This window comes from Capricornis sumatraensis, chromosome 2 (assembly GCF_032405125.1).
Source record: "Capricornis sumatraensis isolate serow.1 chromosome 2, serow.2, whole genome shotgun sequence".
Taxonomy (NCBI): domain Eukaryota; kingdom Metazoa; phylum Chordata; class Mammalia; order Artiodactyla; family Bovidae; genus Capricornis; species Capricornis sumatraensis.
The window spans coordinates 51,885,222-51,900,750 of record NC_091070.1 but is presented as its reverse complement, the minus strand read 5'-3'; the positions used below and the strand labels follow the sequence as shown (position 1 = coordinate 51,900,750).

The 15,529-nt window shown below is 42.4% G+C and overlaps 1 protein-coding gene across 2 annotated transcripts in view; it reads right to left on the bottom strand.

Moving 5' to 3' along the window:
- FAM81A (family with sequence similarity 81 member A) overlaps nt 1-15,529 on the bottom strand; it is an 83,209-nt gene that overhangs the window by 36,117 nt on the left and 31,563 nt on the right. For both annotated transcript variants that reach the window (XM_068964829.1, XM_068964828.1), the window contains exon 4: nt 1,310-1,428. In XM_068964829.1, coding sequence (XP_068820930.1) covers nt 1,310-1,428 — 119 coding nt within the window. The remainder of the gene's footprint in view (nt 1-1,309; nt 1,429-15,529) is intronic.

The following is a 15,529-nucleotide window of genomic DNA, read 5'->3' as shown; positions in this document are numbered from 1 at the left end:
CCAGGGGATCTTCCCGACCCAGGGATCGAACCCAGGTCTCCTGCACTGCAGGCAGACGCTTTAACCTCTGAGCCACCAGGGAAACCCAAGTACAGCAAGCACAAAGGCACAGATATAGGAGAGCCTGATCCAATCGGGAATAACAAGCAGTACTGCTGAAAGTACAGTGCAAGGGGAGAGAGACATAAGGCGCTCAAGGGGGCATCTGCCACCACGGGCCTTACAGAGACTGGGGTTCACCCAGATGAGGAGAGAACTCACACAAGAGTGGCAACCAGGAGCCCTCTGCCATGAGACCGACGTCATCCAGCCAACCTGAATTCACAGGCCCAATATTCAGAGTCCTTCAAGTTTTGTTGGCACTAATACCCCCTAAAATCCTGTCTGGTCCAAAGAGACCTTGGATTCTTTCCTCCCTTGCCAGTCTCTGCAGACCACCCTCACTTTCACTGCAAGCTGATTCAAATTGCCTGTTAACTTCACATCTCCCATGTACACTCATGCTTGACTCTTAATATCAGCAGAGGGCAGAAGAGGCCCGAGAATGCTTCAGAGGTTGTGCATTTCTGACAACCCCCGGTGACAGGGACGCAGCTGGTCGGTCCATGGGGCACTTTTTCAGTAGTAAGTCCCTAGAAAAGCACCCTTCCTATGACCTGAGAGGAAAGGTCTCTTTTTCAAGTGTACAATCTACCATGGACTGATACTTTCAGAAAAGGTAATCAAAATGAATAAGGAAAAGATTTTAAAATTTTATTTTTTATTGAAGGACAATTGCTTTACAATATTGTGTTGATTTCTGCCATACCTCAGAGGAAATGAAATTTTAAAAAGACACACCAACTACTGTAAAGCAACTATAGTCCAATAAAAATTAATTTAAAATAAGAAAAAATAGATGTTAGATTTACTTTATTAATAAAAATTTTAAAATCAGTTAGTCCTGATCATCTTAGCTAATAAATGAGATATGTAAAATGCCCCCCTCCAAAAAAAGACATACAAACTATAAGTTCCAACATTGTATTATTGGGCTCAATAAATAAAACAATCTAACAAATTACACAGGTCAGCTGAGCCCTCCGCTCATCACCTTCCACACACACAGCTCCAACTACGGAAGTACAGTTGAATCAGGGCTACTCAAAACAAGGTCTAACTTCCGCCAGTAGATTTTATGGGAAAAGGAGACAATGTACTAGAAAAAGACAAAGACTGCTTTGGTGCTTCATAAATATATTCCCCATTAAAATGAAGTTGATGAGAAATCACTCTTGATACACAGAGATACAAATACCTGACTACCCACCTGGCCACTCTTCCCCGGAGATCCCCCAGGCCAGAGAGCTGCCTCATCTCCAGGGTCTTTAAGGCAGAATTAGTTCCGTAGCTAATGTTGTCCCGGGCACGGATCTGCTCCTGGAGTACCTGGGCAACACACAAAAACACCATCATCTGGGAACTCACAAGATACCACAGACGCATTTGATACTTCTGGCAAAAATAAGACCGTTTAACTCCTTTCAGAAGAGGCTCCTTCATAAGCATAACCTGATGTACACATCCACAGAGAACCAGGGGCTTAGAAAGAGACCTCAGAGATGTCACTCAGACCAAGCTCCTGCATTAACCAGTAAAAACATTTAGACTCAGATGTCAGGTGACTGGATGGAGGTTCCACCGTAGGCAGAGGCAAAGCTGAGACTAGGAGCCTGGACACATGGAAGGTGGCACAGAGGTCTTACCCCACCCTAGTGTGCTTTTTGATTGTCATTGTTTTAGGCAAACAATACCTAAATCTGAGAAGTAATATATCAAGAAAAAGGAGCAGAGTAACATCAGACAAAGAGGTTCAAATGTCAGTCCCTCTAGCTGTGTGATTCTGAGCAAGTGTCTAGAGCTTTCTGAGCTTCCTTTTCATCATCTGTTGATAGTAACAGTGACTACACTCTTAAGGCCACTTTATGGGAAATTACATAAGATAATGCATACAAAGCACTAAGCACAATGCCTGCTGCTGCTGCTAACTCGCTTCAGTCGTGTCCGACTATGTGCGACCCCAGAGATGGCAGCCCACCAGGCTCGCCCGTCCCTGGGATTCTCCAGGCAAGAACACTGGAGTGGGTTGCCATTTCCTTATCCACTGCGTGAAAGTGAAATCGCTCAGTGGTGTCCGACTCTTCGCGACCCTATGGACTGCAGCCTACCAGGCTCCTCCGTCCATGGGATTTTCCAGGCAAGAGTCCTGAAGTGGGTTGCCACTGCCTTCTCCAAACGCAATGCCTACTACACGGTAAATACAACAAATGCTAATGATTCTTTTTAGTACTTATTCGGTAACAATATTTATACTGGACTGGTAGAATGCATCTCAGAGAAAGACATTAAATGAAAGCAGAACTGCTGAAAGATGGAGTGACCCAGCACAAAAACAAGACCCCAAGGAGCATCCATCCCGGGAAATCTGCAAAGGAGTGATGGCAATGAAGAGGACACCCCTGAGGTTTATTGAGCACGTCCTGGGAGGAGCCTGGGGCTGCACTACATGCTGACATGCACAAATCCACACAGCATTGTGAGGGAGGTACTCTCAGGGTCTCTCAGGCACCAAGAGCTGAGCTGATACATCTGGAGAGAAGTGGCTAGCTGGGACTGGCCCAGGGCTCTTGGCTCCAGAATCTGCGCTCCCAACCATGCTGCAATGTTGCCTGCCAAACCAGCAAAGAATCAGAGACTGAAGCACTAAGAGAGACAGACAGACAAGAAAACCTGAATTCTAGGGAACAGGAGATCCCTCAAAAGCAAAAGTCCGAATCAGATGTTTCTCTGAACATTTCATGATTCTTTTGCTCATCCTTTTCTTTCTCTTCCCTCCTCCACTCCCCATATTCTCTCCTCCACACTCCCTGCCCCACTAACCACTCTCTTTCCATCTTTCCAAAGAGAATGCTTTTGACTTCTCACAGTATCCTTCCCCTTTCATTTTTTTTTTAAATTTCCGATTTGTCTGATGTCAGCCTAAGCATTTATGAATTCTCTAGCTTTTTTTTTTTTTAACTTTTGGTTTTAAATTTTAAAAGATGAGCATGACATTCTTTTATTTTAACTACTTCTTCCATAATAATGAAGATATTTTCCCTTTAGTACACCATTTGCTGTGTGCATAGGTTGGGTGTAAAGTGTTTTTACTGTTTCAATTTCAATTTTGAATTCCTCTTTGGTCTAAGGATATCTAAGTATCTTTAGAATTACTTAGAATTGCTTCATTTTCAAGTTTTCATCACTTTTATTATTTATTTCTAATTGTATTAGTTTATGATCAAAAGTATGGTCTGTAATATACCGAATTTTTTAATGTATTAAATTTTGCTTTGTCACATATGACTGATTTTTCAAAAGCTCCATGCAAAAAAACTACCTGAAGAACAAAAGTTTCAATATTGCATATTAGACTGAGTTTGCTGATTCCATTACTCATTTTCTTTTCTTTTTTTAGAGTTTTTATTTATTTGGCTGTACCCAGTCTTTGTTCCAGCATGTTAACTTTTGGTTGCAGCATGTGGGATCTGATTCCTTGACCAGGGATGGAACCCAGGCCCCCTGCAATTGGGAGCATGGAGTAATCTTAGCCAGTGGACCACCAAGAAAGTACTCATTATTCATTTTCTCTAGATCTTGTCTATTTTTGCCTTCTAGATCTTGAATTCTCTCACTGTAAAATGTCTTCCTCAAGTTCTCCTTTTATTTGTAATGCCGTTTACTTTATTTAGCTGCCATTTTATTTGGCACATACAGATTTAAGATCAAAGTGCCCATGGCCATTATATAATAACCTTCCTAATGGCAGAAAGTGAAGAGGAACTAAAAAGCCTCTTGATGAAAGTGAAAGTGGAGAGTGAAAAAGTTGGCTTAAAGCTCAACATTCAGAAAATGAAGATCATGGCATTTGGTCCCATCACTTCATGGGACATAGATGGGGAAACAGTGGAAACAGTGGCAGACTTTATGTTGGGGGGCTCCAAAATCACTGCAGATGGTGACTGCAGCCATGAAATTAAAAGACGCTTACTCCTTGGAAGAAAAGTTATGATGAACCTAGATAGCGTATTCAAAAGCAGAGACATTACTTTGCCCACTAAGGTCCGTCTAGTCAAGGCTATGGTTTTTCCAGTGGTCATGTATGGATGTGTGGTGTTGGAGAAGACTCTTGAAAGTCCCTTGGACTGCAAGGAGATCCAACCAGTCCATTCTAAAGGAGATCAGCCCTGGGTGTTCTTTGGAGGGAATGACGCTAAAGCTGAAACTCCAGTACTTTGGCCACCTCATGCGAAGAGTTGACTCATTGGAAAAGACTCTGATGCTGGAAGGGATTGGGGGAAGGAGGAGAAGGGGACAATAGAGGATGAGATGGCTGGATGGCATCACTAACTGGATGGACATGAGTCTGAGTGAACTCCGGGAGTTGGTGATGGACAGGGAGGCCTGGCATGCTGCGATTCATGGGGTCGCAAAGAGTCGGACACGACTGAGTGACTGAACTGAACTGAATCTGATTCAGTGCTTGCAATATTGCTTCATCTTACCTAATATTAAAATTGCTACTAGACTTTATAAAGAATAAAGCAAACACTTGCTTGGTCTAATTACACTAGGCATTGTTCTAAATGCTGTAGGTATGTTAACTCGTTTAATCCTCACAACACCCTATGAAGGAGGGACTGTTATTATCCTCATTTCACAGATGGTGAAATTTCTAAGTGGTCAAGTAACTTGCCCAAAGCCACAGTCAGTACATGAGGAAGCTGGGATTGGCACCAGGAGTCTGGCTCCGCTGACTGGGCTCTCACTCATGGCATTATGCTGCTTTCTGTCTTTGTTTGTCCCTCCATCTCACTTTTTAAAAAAAACTTTTTTTGTAGTTGATTTACAATGTTACGTCAATTTCTGTTGCACAGCAAAGTGACTCAGTTTTACATACATATATACATATTTATACATATTAATACATACATACATACATACATATATATATATATATATATATACATTTTCATATTCTTTTCCATTATGGTTTATCATAGGATATTGAATATAGTTCCCTGTGCTATACAGCAGGACGTTATTGTTACATCTCACTTTATATTTACAACTTATGTTGCTTTTTGTTGTTTCCTTTCTCCTTTCCCCTGTTTTGCCTGGTTTAATCAGGTTACCATGCATTACCTTTTCTCCCCTTTGTTATCTGGGGAGTGTCCCTGGCCATTGGTAGTCCATGAATGGCTCAGCTCACCTTTCCCAACCTTTATAACCATATCTGCACCTACTCCTGGCTCTCTCCCCGCACAGCTCTGCTCTCCTCCACATAAAGCACACCTGCCCTCCTTCACCCTTCACCCAGGATGACTTACGTGGAAGGATTTTTACTTTTGTTCCCTCTTGCTCTTCCGCACACCAACCATTCTTTGCTAAAATAACCCAGTACTTCTAGCTGAGATACAATTAGAATTTTGCTTGAATGGCCCTTCTTGTCTTTTTTTTCTTCTTCTTTTTTTAACGCTTCTGTTAAATTTATTGATATCCATTTACATGAAATGATAGGGTTTTGGGGTGTTTTTTTTTTGAGTATAGTTGCTTTACAATGTTAGTTTCTGCTGTATAACAAAATGAATCGGCCACACCACAGAGCACTGAGCAGAGTTCCCTGTGATATACATTTAGTTCTCATTAGAAATGATGGGTCTTTTTCTAAAGATCACCAATTATCTTTCGTGTTTCTCCTTTTCCTTTCCCCCATCTTAGGATCTCCGGGCACCATCATTGTGTTTTGGTTAGAGTCCTTCCTCCAGCATTTTCCTTAGACCAGACACTTGGATGAAAGACCCTCTGGATCCCTGTCGTGTCTGTTCTCTTCCTCCCTCATGGTGAAGGATGGGTGATAAACTGAAAGGGTATGAAATTCTTGACATAAATGCCTTTGCTCCTGGTGAACTGTGAAGCTGACAGGAAGTCTGATGCTTCTTCCCCTAAAAGTACCTTGCCTCCTTATGCCTGCTGCTGCTGCTAAGTCGCTTCAGTCGCGTCCGACTCTGTGTGACCCCACAGATGGCAGCCCACCAGGCTCCCCAGTCCCTGGGATTCTCCAGGCAAGAACAATGGAGTGGGTTGCCATTTCCTTCTCCAATGCATGAAAGTGAAAAGTCAAAGTGAAGTCGCTCAGACATGTCCAACTCTTAGTGACCCCATGGACTGCAGCCTACCAGGCTCCTCCATCCATGGGATTTGCCAGACAAGAGTATTGGAGTGGGGTGCCACTGCCTTCTCCTTCCTTATGTCTAGATGCTTGTTTTTCATCTTCGGAATTGAGGATTTTTATCAGGAAAAAAACTGGATTTTTTAAAAAATTCATTTCTACCTAGAACTCACTGAACATTTCAGATTTACCTTCAATTCAGGTAAACATTCTTCTATTATTGGTTTTTTCTCCCTCTGCTTTTTGTCTCATTCTGCAATTCCTATTATTCACAAGCTGGCTGTCCTCGATCCGCCCTCCAAATCTTGTATCTTCCCCCTCACGATTTTTCTCCCCTTGTGTCTGGCACTGATTTTTCAGCACTTCATCTACTTTCCCTCGTAGGCAACTAATTCAATTCATAAAAGTAATCATCTGTGTCTCTACTGACTTTTACAAATTTAAGTTCAAGGAAGAAATTTTATGTTGTGTTCAGATCCCTTAATCTCTGTCTTATTACTCAGCTGAGGCTGTTATAACGAAATACCTTATAAATAATAAACAGACTGAGTAAATAAACAATAAATATATATATTTTTGCAGTTCTGAAGGCTAGGAAGTCTGAGATCTGGGTGCCAGCACATACTTTGAGGGCTCTCTTCCTGGCTTCTTGACAATTACCTTCTCACTGGGTCCTCACATGCCAGAAAAAAGGAGCTCTACCTCTTCTTATAAGAGCACTAATCCCATAAGGGCCCCACACTCATGATCTCATCTTAAACCTAGTTACTGCTCAAAGGCCCCACCTCTAAATACCATCACACTGAGGTTAGAGCTTCAGACATGAATTTGGTGGGGGCGGGGGTGGGGGCCACAAGCATTCAGTCCATAACTTGCCCCAGTTATTTTTCACTCAAGGGCCACCTTCATTTAGGTCTGTTCTAACGGCTGTGCTTATTCTTCCTCCCTCTGGCTGCTGGGCCCCCTTAGGTGGGACATCTCTTCTTGTTCTCTGCTCACTGGAGTAAGAGTAGTGGAAGGGTACGCTGGAAGAAGCTGAAGAGCTGGAGGTGCAGCCAGTACCCTCACAGAGCCTGCGTCCAGGTGAGGAGCCAGGAGGGAGCACCAGCCGAAGTCTGCCCAGCCTGTGAGGGCAGAAGACAGCTCAGTCACAGGGTGCACGAGCCCAGGGAGACTGGCCTTCTCTCTCTGACTCCTAAACCACCGTGTCCAGGACCTCACTGTCATGCTCTCTCAGGCCAGGTCTCTGCCAGCTCCCCCAGGCCTTCCTGCCCACGCATCCCAGCTGATCAGGAAGGTGGCCCTAGAACCGGCGATAGGAAAGAAGGCACACCAAGCCCCTGACCTTCCTATGGCCTCCTGCACCAATCTAGACATTTAAGCATACATTCATGTATAACTACTTGGTTGCTACCATTTCTGGAAATTTGATGATTTCTGGTATCCTGACAATTTGCAGTCCAATTTGCAAAAAACAGGCAAGCTCCATTAGAAAATATGTTTATGCCTTGCATAAACTGCTTCTGTGCTCCCTTCTATCAACTATTTTTAAAAGTTAATTTATTTATTTATTGGCCACACCATGCGGCATGGGAGACCTTAGTTCCCCAACCAGGGATCAAACCCACGGCCCCTGCAGTGGAAGCACAGAGTTTAGCCACTGGACTACCAGGGAAGTCCCACTATCAACTATTTTTTAAGTATAACATATAGGCAGAAAAGTACACTTACATACATGTTTTTAAGGATTTTCAAATTTCCTTGTAAAAAACAGAAATGAGGAATATGAGGATTCTGCATTTTCTTTATTGGAAATCTGGCTGAAGTCACTATAGACTGAGTAACACCAACAGGGACAGTAAAAAAAAAATTTCACTGAAAGGAATTTGGAACTGCGAGACCTATCTTATCTGCTGCAGTTTCCAGCTTTTTCTGAATGAACCTGCTCAACAGAATAGAAGAATGCAAACCCACTTACAATCACCTGTGAATAATAAAATGTTAGTCATCAGAACACAATCTTGCAAGAAAATTTGAAATCTGACTAATCTGGTTCTGACACTCTCCCACTGATGAAAATGTGCTGGTGAGCTCTTTCTCTTTTAATAGGAAATAATGCTTATTGTTACAGTTAATAGAAAGTTAATACTTATTTTTTGGTACATAATGCTTCAAATCTTTGTTTCTAATAAAGCTTATGACTATGGATTCTCAGCCATCTTTGGGGTGTGTAAGGACACTCACGTGGCCTGTTAAACACACAGGTTTCTGGACCCTACTCCAAGGGAGCCAAAGCAAGGGCCCAGAAATATAGAAGGTCATGGTTCACAGACCCCTCCTGAAGAAGCACTGCATTAGATACTGTACAAATGACAAAGGCTCCAACCAATAATTTAGTCTGTTTCTCAATCAAAAAAGTCACCAAGCAGGGCCTCCCTGGTGGTCCAGTGGTTATGAATCTGCCTTGCAATGCAAGAGACACAGGTTCAATCCCTGGTCTGGGAAGAACCCACATGTCACAGAGCAATTAAGCCCCTGCCCCACAACTGCTGAAGCCTGTGCTCCACAACAAGAGAAGCCACCGCAAGGAGAAGCCTCCACACCACAATGAAGAGTAGCCCCCACCAGGCAAAGTTAAAGAAAACCAGCAATGAAGACCCAGCATAGCCAAAAAATAAAACACATAAATAGATCTTTTTAAAAAAATCACTAAGCAAAGAACATGAGTGCAATTCACAAAACAGGTGCTAAAAATAAATGACACTTTTTAAAAACATCCAATCTTTCTATAAGCAAAGAAACAGGAAATAAAACCATACCATTATAATGTACCACTATTCTGCAGATAAGGACAGTGCAGGAGGCTGTGCTTATGTGGGGACAAGGGTATGTAAGTTACAACTCTGCACTTTCTGCTCAAGTCTGCTGTGAACCTAAAGTGGCTCTAAAAAGTGATGTCTATTTAAAAGTAAAAAATTTTAAATTGTACCATTTCCATCTATTGAAGAAGTAAATACTTTAGTCAATTTCTAATTTTAAAATGTATATCAAAAATTGAAAATGCACAGTTGGCCTTCACGCTTCCAGAGCACAGTCCTTCAAAAATATATTCATAATGTTCATAACCTTTGACCAGTTCTTGAAATAAATCTTAAAACAAACAATAAGTATTATGACAAAAATGAATGCACAAAGATGTCTTCATAGTATGATGCATAGACCAAGTATTTTACAAGGTATCTACATGGTATATTATTATGCAACCAGTAAGAGGTTCATGGAGTGCTCTTAGAAACCAGAGAAAATGTGTACAATTTACTATTAAGCAAAAAGAAAGAGTATAAATAAATACACAGCATGATTCCTGCTGTGTATAAGGTGCATAAAAAATAATACTAGAATATTAACGCCTCGCTTATCTCTAGGGTTAGATTACGGTTGATTCCTTTTTTGTATTTTCCACAATGTGTTTACATTATTTTTATAACCAGAAAAAAAGTGAGTGTGTGTGTGTGTGTTAATGCTTAGAGTATATGTGTGTGTGCTTCAATGCTCAGAAAAGCCCATTTAACTTTGAGAATTCTTATGCAGATGAATGAGATATTATATTAGAAGTGTTTTCTTTGAATAATCCAGAGAGAATTATGTCTGATTAACACAACATTCACATTACTGAAAAGTTACATGAAAACAGAAGGCATTCTAGAGCTTATTACTTAAAGAAATTCTATGATGAAGTCTAAGTGTCAGACATGACTGAGCAACTGAGCACCCCCACATGCTGAAGCCTTAGAAAAACAATCCTTCTGTAAAGCCAGAAATGTTCTCTAATTTGTCATTTGGGGACAATATATCATCATGATGTGTTTACTTTAAAAAGCATATCATCAACTCTCCATTATTGCCGATTCTATTCAAGAAACTCTTTTCTGCAGAGCAACTATGTGCTGAGCACCAACCATGCCTTCAGGAAGCTCAGTTGTAGCAAGTAAGACTACAGGGTGGGAAGTACATGGTCTAAATCCACATGAGTAGAGAGAAGAGGCCAGTCACCTTGAAAAAGTGATGTCCTGAGTCTTCATGTATTTTTTCTAATATGTGGCCTATCTTTAAGGCCGATCCCTTGCCAGAGGCAGTAGGAAAGGCCTGCCCTGTGTGAGCCTCACAGCATTCTATCATGCCTTTTATGCAAAGGAGATATAAACCCATGGCCAGGGATCTCAGCACAGACAGGCTAGGGGTGCCTAGGAATGACCAAGAACAGCCCACCATGTTTTTCTTTCTTCAACTCTCCTCAGATTTGTGAGGACTTGGAAATGAAAATATAACTCCAAAATCCCATGAAGAAGGACCCAATTACAGCAGCGCAGGGCCTAATAAGACAGCATCTCCTGACAATGGCTCTTTAATTTTCACACTGCTGCTGCTGCTGCTGCTAAGTCACTTCAGTCATATCCGACTCTGTGCGACCCCATTAATGGCAGCCCACCAGGCTCCCCAGTCCCTGGGATTCTCCAGGCAAGAACACTGGAGTGGGTTGCCATTTCCTTCTCCAATGCATGAAAGTGAAAAGTCAAAGTGAAGTCGCTCAGTCGTGTCCAACCCTTAGTGACCCCATGAATTGCAGCCTACCAGGCTTCCCTGGTGGCTCAGAGGTTAAAGCGTCTGCCTGCAATGCAGGAGACCTGGGTTCAATCCCTGGGTCGGGAAGATCCCCCTGGAGAAGGAAATGGCAACCCACTCCAGTATTCTTGGCTGGAGAATCCCATGGACAGAGGAGCCTGGTGGGCTACAGTCCACGGAGTCGCAAAGAGTCGGACACGACTGAGCAACTTCACTTTCACTTTCAGGCTCCTCCATCCATAGGATTTTCACGCCAGGACTTAAAAAATCCCCAGAGTTCAAGCCTCGTATATCAACTGCCTTCTTGGCATGTCCACCCGGATATCCGATGTGTGTGTGCTCAGTCGCTCAGTCATGTCTGACTCTTTGTGACCCCCATGGACTGCAGCCCCACAGGCTCTCTGTCCATGGGATTCTCCAGGCAAGAATACTGGAGTGGGTGCCATTTCCTCCGCCAGGGGATCTTCCTGACCCAGAGATTGAACCTTCATCTGCTGCGACTACTGCACTGCAGGTAGATTTTTTACCACTGAGCCACAGGGGAAGCCCTGATGGACCCTAAAACTTGCCAAGTCCTAAGCAGAAGTCTTTCTAACTCTAATGTGCAGGAAGTCCTATCAGCGCCACTTCCAAGACAGATCTAGCACCCATCCACTTCTCTCCATCTCTACCCTGACTCCCGAACCCAAGCCACTCTGGATGCCTTCTGCCCCCATTCTAGCTTCCCTACATTCCCTTCTCCAGGCAGCAGTCAGAGTGATCTCTCTGAAACACAAATCAGTCTGTAAGCAACATGAGGGCAAGGGTTGTTTATCTGTTTTATTCACTAGCGTATCCTCAGTACCAGACATATGAATGATTTCTCTAAATTCTTTTGTTTAAAATTAAATAATGGCTTCCCATCACCCACTTCCACCCACCTCCCACCCATGACACTCCAGTTCCATTGGTCCTCCTTCTGCTCCTCTAACATGCCAAGCTTCTTACACCTTATGCCTTGGAACCTGCAGTGCCTCCTCTTCAGAATGTTCTCTTCTGTGTGTGTCTCCTCCCCCCACCCCATCACCTTGGCCTGGCTGGCCCTTCTGTCACTCCAGTCTCAGTTTACATGTCACCTTATACCCCTACCTAAAACAGCCCCACAATCACTCTCCATCAAATTACCTTTTCAGAGCCCTAGACTTAGGCTGAAATTACCCTGGCCACTTAGGGTTTACACCTATAAATCCCACTAGAACATGCAGCAGGCCTAAAAGCAGGGGTCTTGTATGCCTGAGTCACAGCTTTAGCCCTAGTTTTAGCCCTCATATAAGGACTGGCTCCCAGTAGATGGCTGAGTAATTTATTATTTTGCCTCCATGTTCTAGGGTTTGATCGTTTACACTGAAGGCTCGAAGACTCTCTATCTGGCGCCTGGAGCTGATCAGGCCCTCAAAGATGGAGACAGACAAGCTAAAATGTATTACAGACAGAGCAGACACCAAAACACCAATTTGTTAATTTACATGGAAAATCTTTATCAAATATTCAGAACTAAACAAATATTCAAACTCCATTCACTATCTTCTCCCCCTAGAGTCAAGCCACATGACAAGCCAAGTCTAGTGGGTAGAGGTAAAAAATAAATAAATAAAAAGAATTTGGATAATGTGATAGTTAATTACGTCAGCTTAACTAGGCCATGGGACGCCCAGACAGCTGGATAAATATTGTTTCTGGGTGTGTCTGTGAGGGTGCTTCCAGAAGAGATTAGGATTTGGATTGGTAAAGTCAGTGAAACAGAAGGTCTTCCCCAACCTGGGGAGGCATTAGCCAATCCACTGAGTGTCATAATATGAAGAAAAAGGAGAAGGAAGGTGGAATTTGCTTTCTGCCTACCTGAGCTGGGATACTGGCCTGCCCTCAGCACTCCTGATTGTCAGGTCTTCAGACCTGGACTGAAGTGAATCCACACTATTGTCTCTCTGGCTCCCAAGCCTTGGAATTACACCACCGTCTTTCCTGTGCTCCAGCTTACAGATGGCAGATTGGTGGAACTTCTCAGTCTCCATAATGAAGCAAGCCAATACTTTATCGTAAATATATGCTACTGGTTCTATTTCTTTGGAGGTCACAGACTAATACACATGACAATCATCAATGTTATTCCACTAATATGTCTGTTCCAATGGGATGAGACGACAGAGCCACCAGCTGAAATTCCCTTTTTAGGTAACTATATGAGGTCCAACGGCCAAGGTTCTTTCCTCACTGATGGTGCCCTAGATTCACGATGAACCAGGTTCCTTTCTGTTTATCCAACTATATGTTAGCATCATTTGTCCACACCTCTGCTGTGACATGCTAATAAGGGCCCCTATACACTCATCACTTGACTTTAGCAAACTCTTCAACAGCCCATTTGCAAATTATTAAGACAGAAAATTATGTATCATCTAGTGAATTAAATAAGGGTTTGATACATTTTCCCATTTCCCAACTCAGTCAAAGGAAACACTCCAAGCCAGCAGGACATTATGAAACCTGAGCACATGGAAACCAGGAGAAGGTCTTCAGATTCCAACCAGCTGGGTAGCAGACCCCACTGCTTGGCTCCCCAAAGGCCAAAGACATGATGAAAGGCCCGAGGGGAAACAGGGGTCCCAAATACTTCCCTAGGCCATCAAATCGGCAGGAAAGGGAAAGCTCACCCTCCCCTCCCAAAAAAAGGGCCATGGACTGCTTACCAGGACTTGGCTCCCAGGGACTGATATGAGCTTAAATCAAAAACAGTATAGATAATCCAGACATGTATAATTCATAGTTGACTACCTCTTCTGAATTTATGATGATGATAATTTGTGGAAAGTTTCTAAGGAATACATAATTGATAACGTACTCCATATAGCAATGCAAACTGCCAAGGAGACAATGAGTCAGGATGTATTAAAACAATAGATCCTTTTAGTCAACATTTATCAGGCACCTGCTAGATACTAGCCCACAGGAATCATCTGTTTTGATCTTTGTATCTGCTGAAAGAAAATGGGCAATAACTATAGGGTTTTCAAAGAACCAAGGACCCCAGAGCCTTTGATTATGAAAGATTTCTTGAGCTCCTACAATGTGCTAGACACTGTAGAGGTGCTAAAAATAAATTAAGATTCATTTCTAGTTCTGGGGGATCACATAGGCCAGTGGTTTAACAATATATTTTACTTTTCTTCTTGTATATAACTGTGTACAGAGCCACATGATAATCATAACGACTTACTGAGCTAAACTTACCAAGATGGAGTATTTTCTTAATATTTATTTATTTATTGGGTTGTGCTGGGTTTTGGTTGCAACCCACAGATTCTCAGATCTGCATGGCAGCATGTAGGATCTTTAGTTGTGACACGGGGCATCTAACTTCCTGACCAGGGCCTCTTGTACTGGGAGCACAGAGTTTTAGTCACTGTCCACCAGGGAAGTCCCAGGATGTAGTATTAACATACCTCCATTCAACTAGCTCCATCAGGAGCCTGAAGTGAGCTGTACATGTTGAGAATGGTTTCAGCTTTAGTTTTCTACTACAAAATCACTCTGTGGGGATATATTTTTACAAAACAAATACCCAGTAAATTTTACTGAGTGAACTGGAAAACCAGTGTGAAGCAGTAATGAAAGTAACCTAAAAACCAGGCAAGGACTTCCCTGGTAGTCCAGTGGCTAATAATCTGCCTTCCAATACAGTGGTGGTTGTTCTTAGTCGCTAAGTCATGTCCGACTCTTTTGTGACCCCATGGATTGTAGCCCACCAGGCTCTTCTGTCACTGGAGTGGGTTGCCAAGCCCTCCTCTAGGGGATCTTCCTGACCCAGGGATCAAACCTGTGTCTCCTGCTTAGCAGGCAGATTCTTTAACATTGCACCACAGGGGACATGGGTTCAATCCTTGGCCCAGGAAGATCCCACATGCTGGGGGGCAGCTAAGCCCATGCGCCACAACTTCTGGGTCCATGCTGTAGAGCCCGTGCTCTGTCAACAAGAGAAGCAACCACAGTGAGAAGCCTGTGCAACACAACTAGAGATCTTGTAGCCCTGTTTGCCACAACTAGAGAAAACCTACACACAGCAACAAAGACCCAGGGAAGCCAAAAGAATATTTTTTAAAAAGGCAATTTACAGAATAAATTCATTAAGAATCTACAGACAAAAAATACACCTTTCATATCATTTAAATACAATTTGAGTATCTTCACATCTCTTTGCTTTAAATGTGCATATCACCTATTCATAGTATCCATCCTTACAATTTTATGTTGTTTACAAATAAGGACTTACTTTTAGTACTTTAAAAATTTTAATCTACACTATGGTTTCATTTTAACAGAGTTTGGCTACAATGCGGCAATTCTGATGTCTCATTAAGCATCTTAATTTTAGTTATGTTTGGGTAAACATGCTTAGGCTCACAATATATAAAAAACTATGTAATTAGTGTTTCATATAAAAGTCTATTAAATTTCCAAACTATCTTCTGTTACTTCATACTTCATATAACAGTTATAACTAGTTATAAAAAAGTAAGTGCTCATATATGCAAAGTAAAATTTTTTTCCAGAAATAGATTTTCTTCAGACTTCCCTCTCTAAAATGGAAATCATCTATTCATTTGCAAACTACACACTCCA